The 8,073-nt window shown below is 39.1% G+C and overlaps 1 protein-coding gene across 1 annotated transcript; it reads right to left on the bottom strand.

Moving 5' to 3' along the window:
• Positions 1–6,337: 6,337 nt before the first annotated feature.
• LOC117794907 (olfactory receptor 5J3-like) lies at positions 6,338–7,297 on the bottom strand. The gene has a single exon (XM_034637030.2). The coding sequence runs from the start codon at positions 7,295–7,297 to the stop codon at positions 6,338–6,340; it is 960 nt and encodes a 319-aa protein (XP_034492921.2).
• Positions 7,298–8,073: the final 776 nt, after the last annotated feature.

The following is an 8,073-nucleotide window of genomic DNA, read 5'->3' as shown; positions in this document are numbered from 1 at the left end:
ATATCTCTAATGAACCTAGATGCAAAAATCCTCAATAAAATTCTGGCCACTCGGATACAAAGGCACATCAAAAAAATTGTGCACCATGATCAAGTAGGATTCATCCCTGGGATGCAAGGCTGGTTCAATATAAGGAAATCAATAAATGTTATTCACCACATCAATAGACTTAAAAATAAGAACCATATGATCATCTCGATAGATGCGGAAAAAGCATTCGACAAAGTACAGCATCCCTTTATGTTCAAAACTCTAGAAAAACTAGGGATAACAGGAACATACCTCAATATTGTAAAAGCAATCTATGCTAAGCCTCAGGCTAGCATCATTCTGAATGGAGAAAAATTGAAGGCATTCCCTCTAAAATCTGGAACAAGACAGGGATGCCCTCTCTCACCACTTCTGTTCAACATAGTTCTCGAAACACTGGCCAGAGCAATTAGACAGACGAAAGAAATTAAAGGCATCAAAATAGGAAAAGAAGAACTTAAATTATCACTATTTGCAGATGACATGATTCTATACCTAGCAGACCCAAAAGGGTCTACAAAGAAACTATTAGAGCTAATAAATGAATTCAGCAAAGTGGCAGGATATAAAATCAACACGCATAAATCAAAGGCATTCCTGTATATCAGCGACAAATCCTCTGAAATGGAAATGAGGACAACCACTCCATTCACAATATCTTCAAAAAAAATAAAATACTTGGGAATCAACCTAACAAAAGAGGTGAAAGACTTATACAATGAAAACTACAGAACCCTAAAGAGAGAAATAGAAGAAGATCTTAGAAGATGGAAAAATATACCCTGTTCATGGATAGGCAGAACTAACATCATCAAAATGGCGATATTACCAAAAGTTCTCTATAGGTTTAATGCAATGCCAATCAAAATCCCAACGGCATTTCTTGTAGAAATAGAGAAAGCAATCATGAAATTCATATGGAAAAATAAAAGACCCAGAATAGCAAAAACAATGCTAAGCAGGAAGTGTGAATCAGGCGGTATAGCGATACCAGACTTCAAACTATATTACAGAGCAATAGTAACAAAAACAGCATGGTACTGGTACCAAAACAGGCGGGTGGACCAATGGTACAGAATAGAGGACACAGAAACCAATCCACAAAACTACAACTATCTTATATTTGATAAAGGGTCTAAAAGCATGCAATGGAGGAAGGATAGCATCTTCAACAAATGGTGCTGGGAAAACTGGAAATCCATATGCAACAAAATGAAACTGAATCCCTTTCTCTCGCCATGCACAAAAGTTAATTCAAAATGGATCAAGGAGCTTGATATCAAATCAGAGACGCGCCGTCTGATAGAAGAAAAAGTTGGCTACGATCTACAGTCGGTGGGGTTGGGCTCCAAATTCCTCAATAGGACACCCATAGCACAAAAGTTAATAACTAGAATCAACAAATGGGACTTACTCAAACTAAAAAGTTTTTTCTCAGCAAAAGATACAATAAGAGAGGTAAATAGAGAGCCTACATCCTGGGAACAAATCTTTACTCCTCACACCTCAGATAGAGCCCTAATATCCAGAGTATACAAAGAGCTCAAAAAATTAGACAATAAGAGAACAAACAACCCAATCAACAAATGGGCCAAGGACCTGAACAGACACTTCTCAGAGGAGGACATACAGTCAATCAACAAGTACATGAAAAAATGCTCACCATCTCTAGCAGTCAGAGAAATGCAAATCAAAACCACCCTAAGATACCATCTCACTCCAGTTAGATTGGCAGCCATTATGAAGTCAAACAACAACAAGTGCTGGCGAGGATGTGGGGAAAAGGGTACACTTGTACATTGCTGGTGGGACTGCAAATTGGTGCAGCCAATTTGGAAAGCAGTATGGAGATTTCTTGGAAAGCTGGGAATGGAGCCACCATTTGACCCAGCTATTCCCCTTCTCGGTCTATTCCCTAAAGACCTAAAAAGAGCATGCTACAGGGACACTGCTACATCGATGTTCATAGCAGCACAATTCACAATAGCTAGACTGTGGAACCAACCTAGATGCCCTTCAATGGATGAATGGATAAAAAAAATGTGGCATTTATACACAATGGAGTATTACTCTGCATTAAAAAATGACAAAATCATAGAATTTACAGGGAAATGGATGGCATTAGAGCAGATTATGCTAAGTGAAGCTAGCCAATCCCTAAAAAACAAATGTCAAATGTCTTCTTTGATATAAGGAGAGTAGCTAAGAACAGAGTAGGGTCGAAGAGCATGAGAAGAAGATTAACATTAAACAGGGATGAGAGGTGGGAGGGAAAGGGAGAGAGAAGGGAAAATGCATGGAAATGGAAGGAGACCCTCAGAGGTATACAAAAGTACATACAAGAGGAAGTGAGGGGAAGGGGAAAAATAATACAAGGGGGACAAACGAATGTCAGTAAAGGGGGCAGAGAGAGAAGAGGGGAGGGGAGGGGAGGGGAGGGGAGGGGGGATAGTAGAGGATAGGAAAGACAGCAGAATACAACAGACACTAGTATGGCAATATGTAAATCAATGGATGTGTAACTGATGTGATTCTGCAATCTGTATATGGGGTAAAAATGGGAGCTCATAACCCACTTGAATCAAATTGTGAAATATGATATATCAAGAACTATGTAATGTTTTGAACAGCCAACAATAAAAAATTTAAAAAAAAAAAAAAAATAATATGCAAAGTATAGTGTAGCTCAGTGTTTTCCAAAAGTCAGCATGATTTTTTTCCAACTTATATGCTACTTGTAATATTTAATCAATATTTAAAAACCCAACTCACTTAAAAATGAAAGAAATCTAACCCTACCTTAGGAAACAATATCCTTAAAATGCAGGGAGTTAATATAGCAGTTGTATTTTAATGCACATTAAAATTAATGCATAACAATTCAAATAAATTTGTTAACTTGTGTTCCGACTAAAATCTTCTTGTCTTCAATAATGTGATCTTACAGATTACTTGAATTGGGATTCACACCTGATATTTATTGGTGGTGTATCCATGGATAGATTATATGATGCCTATGACTCTCAAATTCCTTATCTGTAAAATGGTGTTGAAAATCTCTGGAATACTGAGAGGACTACTGGGCACTTCTAGTTGTGTCAAATGTAATGCCTGGTACCTAGTGAGCTTCCAGTGAGTAATAGCTTTATATTGACTATGAATTGAATTATGTCCACTAAAATTGCAGAATGTAGCTTTGTTCCTGGAAACAAAGTCCAAAACGAGCCATCTATTTGATTCCATTTTACCAGAACCAATTTTCCTTGGGTTGCTAAATACAGGCATCTCCAAAGAGATCAGAGTAATTCATCTGAGCAGCTGCTGAGGCCTAGTAAATGGTTGTGGAGAGGGTGATTGGCAAGAAGAGAAAAAAGAGAATCTGGGGTAGAATTGGAACCTGATATCCCACACAGACTCAGAAGGGCCAAGGGGAAGAGCAAGCCAGGGGGGAGTGCTGTCCAGGCCCAGGGTGCTGAAATACCTTCCTCATACAGCAACTTGCAAGGAATTTCCTTTAAACATGTCCTCTGCTTCCTAAGGGTTGTATCTCAGGTTTGTGTCCCCTTCTCCACCCTTCTTACAGCCTGTCACCTCAACCTTCCTCTTGCATCTACCTTCCTCACGCAAGTCTCACATATTCATGTTGATGAATAGACCTGTATATACTTCATTTACTTTCCTCTGTTTATTTTCTGTAACATAAATGTTCCCTTGTTCCCTGTTTTATCCATCTGTACCTATTGTCAACAGACATTTGTATAGCTTCCACTTGTTTGCTATGACAACGCTGCTATAAGAATTTCTGGTACATATTTCATAATGCAAACATGCAAGAATTTCTTTTGACCACGTGCCTACTAATGGAACAGCTGGAGCATAGTGTATATACACATTCACCCTTTTAATCTGATGCCAAATTGTTGTCAAAAGTGTTCAATTTACACACTACCATTCCTCATCCTTACTAACATTGGATTATCTGTTTTTTTTTCCTGATTTGGTGGACATACAAGTGTATCCTGGGCTGGGCACAGTGGCATATGAGTGTGAATCCCAGTGGCTCAAGAGGCTGAGGTAGGAGGATTACAATTTATAGGTCCTTCTTTTTTTTTTTTTTTGGTACTGGGAATTGAACATAGAAGTGCTTTACCACTGAGCTACAATCCTGGCCCTTTTTATTTTTTATTTTGAGTCAGGGGGTCTCACTAAGTGTCTTAGGGTCTCACTAAGTTTCTGAGACTGGCCTTGAACTTGTTATTCTCCTGCCTCAGTCTCTGAGTTGTTGGGATTACAGGCATGTATCATCATGCCCAGTCTTCACTGGTGTTTTTAATGCCCCTTACAGATGTTATTTTTTAACTGGCCAGTGACAGACAAAGCTGTGTATTTACAAAATTTCATATTTTCCCTCTGGGTAGAAAAGAAGACTACATTTTCCCATCTTCTTTGCTCTGGTGTCAAGGACATAAGACTGGTTTCAGGACAAACACAGGATAAAGTGATGGGAGCCAGCCTCAGATAAGTACTTCAAAATACTCTACATGAACTTGACCAACAGATTTAAAGGGTAGCATTCCAAGACAAAAAAGGCCCAGAGACCACACCAATGGATGGACAGGAGTTTTCTTGAAATCACCTGATGTTTCCAATTTAGCATAGATAAAAACCTTTGTGGTATTATGTTACTGACATTTTGGGTTTTATTTGTTACGATAGCATCAGCTGTCTGCCTAAAATATATTCTGACTGTTAATCCATGTAAGACCTACCATGTTGTCTGGCACCTAATTGCCACACAAATATTCTTTGAGATGAATGGATTAAAGAAAGTTTTACTAAATATATTTATCATAATGTTATAGCCTGATTCCCATTGCAGACATGGTCTAAAAATGTAGTTTTTAAGTCAAAGAAGGTAGATCATAAGAGGAATTTAGCAAATATTTGATGAATAAAAGAAGATAAAAATGAGAAAATTTCACAGTCAACTCCTGGAAAGTTTTTTTAAAAGATTTTCATTTTTAGAATAAGGTACAAAATTAAACATGCTCATTAAAATGTTTTCAAAAATGTTTGAGACAAATAGAAAATATTTTTCCTATTGTGCTACTGCTCTAATATAACTTATTTATATTTTTGTGTGTTTTTCTTCTATTCCAGTTTATAATATAAATGGAGTCACACAGAAGATGTTCTGGCCTACTGTTCCCATATTCTTACACAGTCTGCTTAACTATAATTTTTAATGTTTGCATCAGAATCCATTTAGAGGACGATTTATTGAATCTTTTTCCTCTCTTGAACATTTAGGTTATTTCCAATTTTTGTTTTCATTCATGATGCTTTGATAGACCTGTTTGTTTAAGAAGAGCTTCTGTATCTAGAATAATTTTCTTAATGTAGAGTTGAAAAAGGCTTGGCAATAATCCCAATATCTCAGGCTGCAGTTCAATTTTGTTCAACTCAGTTCAGGTGAGCCTTTGTATTAGTTCAGGAGCCTTTTTTCCCAGTCCAATGCTAAGCCTTGAAATGGGTCTTTGAGCTTTATCATTTGTGTGATACTCTAAAACACATATACTTGCCATAAAAATATATAAAAAATTTTATATCATCTCCCCAGATACAGTATCTTATATAATGCTGTAACTGGCCAAACATCATACACACATCACCTCCCCACACACCCACACACCTTTGGGCATTATGAGACATGCAAACATGTCTTGCTAGAAAAATGATGTATGAGGGGAGATCTCTCTTGATCCTGAGACCTGAGACAGCTCAGCAAAATGCAGTTGCAATAAGATATGAGACTATCTTTATCCTGGTAATCTTTCTCTTTGGAATAGGAAGAGAGAGCTAAGCCACATCTTATCCACTCCCATGTCACCAAATCAGTGGCAAAATAGAAATGATTGCATTGCCTCTTTGGATTTTTTTGGAATCTGATGAGCTGCTAATAAAGTTTTAACCTGTGGCTGTGGTGTAACTGAAATATCCTTTGTGTTGGTGTGAAATTCCTGATGTTGAATCCACACTCTAACTTAAATAATTAACTTATTTTTCTGTATACCATATCCTTCATTTGTAAAATGGGATCATTTTAACAATGGCTACTAAGAATATGGTGGTAAGGATTCAGTATCATGATGAATAAGGAGATGCTCTTCAACTATAATGCTCTGTACAAAAACATTTACTTATCTCACTTTCATATCTTTCAAAATCAGGGCTGCTCTAGGTCAATTTACCAGGGGATTTGCAAGATGCTATGTCTTCCTCAGTCCAAAAAACAAGTTTGCAGGACTCAGCAGGGAAAGTTGTTGACCTGGAGCTTCCTCTGTAGGGCATCTTTTACCTCCTTGTTGCGGAGGCTATAGATGAAGGGATTGAGCATTGGGATGATTATGGTGTAAAAGACAGATACAATTTGGCCATTGGGATCACTTGTGGACCCATGGGGTTGAACATAGGTGAAAATCACAGTGCCATAGAAAATGGAAATGGCCAGGAAGTGGGAGGCACATGTGGAGAGGGCCTTCTTCCGCCCAGCTGCTGAGCGCATCCTCCCAATGGCCACCCAGACCAATGTGTAGGAGGTAAGGACGACAGTGGCAGGCAGAAGAGTAACCAGTGAAGAGATGATATAGAGGACCATTTCTGGTATGGCTGTGTTGGCACAAACTAGGTGGAGAAGTGGTGGGATGTCACAGAAGTAGTGTGGTACTTGGTTCGGCCCACAGAAAGGTAAAGCAAAGACATTCCCAGTCTGGATAGTGGAATTGACTCCACCAAATGCATAGGAAGCAGCCACCAACTGGAGACACGTCCCCTTGGTCATGAGAGAACCATAATGGAGGGGTTGGCAGATGGCCATGAAGCGGTCACAGGCCATGGAGGCTAGTAGGAAGCTCTCAGTTGTTGCATGCATTACAAAGAATCCCATTTGGACCACACATCCCTCAAAAGAAATGGACTTGTCAGATGCCAGAAAGTTGACCAAGAGCTTGGGCGTGACTATAGAAGAGTAACAAATGTCAATAAAAGAAAGGACACTGAGGAAGAAATACATGGGACTATGGAGACGGCAATCAGTGACGATAAGTGCTATCATTCCCAGGTTTCCCACAAGTGTCATGACATAGATGAGCAGGAAGACAACAAAGAGAAGCTCCTGGAGGTCTGGGTAACTGGAGAATCCCAGCAGGATGAACTTGGTAACAGGGGTGTAGTTGCGGCTGGCAAGGGCTAGTTCTCTAGGTGTCATCTGCAGAGGTGACAGTTGATAAGTTATTTCTTGAGTATGCCCACCACTGTGCAAGGTGAAATGGGCAGGAACACTCAGCAAGTATGAGGCTCCCTTCCCAGAGGCTAAGGGAAGCATCATAGTGTACTGGAAAGCACAGGCTGGGAAGCCACCTAAACATGGTTCTTAGTTAGCCTTGAGGCACTGACTGGTCCTGTGTCCTTGTAGAAACTGTATGTGAGCCTCAGTTTCTTCATTTGTGAAATGAAGAAAATATGCCTACTCTCAGGATTTCTGTGTGACCTAAATGAAAAGCGGAATGAGTAATATCTAAAGGTGAGGGACACAGTGTGTGGCATCCTCCCTAATCTCTTGTGCCTCTGAATATACAATATGTCCATAGCTCCATCTGACATTTATTCCATTCTGTTTTTATTTCAAATTGAAGATGTAATTCACACAGCAAATAACTCACCATCTTCAAGAACACAGTGCAGTGGTTGCTAGTGTGTTGACTGGGTCATGCAACCATCCTTGCTTTATCATTCCTGAACATTTTTATACACAAAAAAGAAAGTGCTCAGAGGAACTTAACTACTGAGCCATATCTCCAGCCCTTATATTTTTAAATTTGAGACAGGGTCTCACTAAGTTTCTGAGGGGCTTGCTAAATTGCTGTGCTGGCTTTGTACTTGTAATCCTCCTGCCTAAGTCTCCTGAGCTGCTGGGATTACAGGTGTGCACACCATGCCTGACAATATATACCTTTTGTGTTTGTTTCTTTTTCTTTACCTTAA

The sequence above is a fragment of the Marmota flaviventris genome, chromosome 9, assembly GCF_047511675.1.
Source record: "Marmota flaviventris isolate mMarFla1 chromosome 9, mMarFla1.hap1, whole genome shotgun sequence".
NCBI lineage: Eukaryota > Metazoa > Chordata > Mammalia > Rodentia > Sciuridae > Marmota > Marmota flaviventris.
Note: the sequence above shows the minus strand (reverse complement) of the source record. Positions and strands in the feature narration are given on the sequence as shown.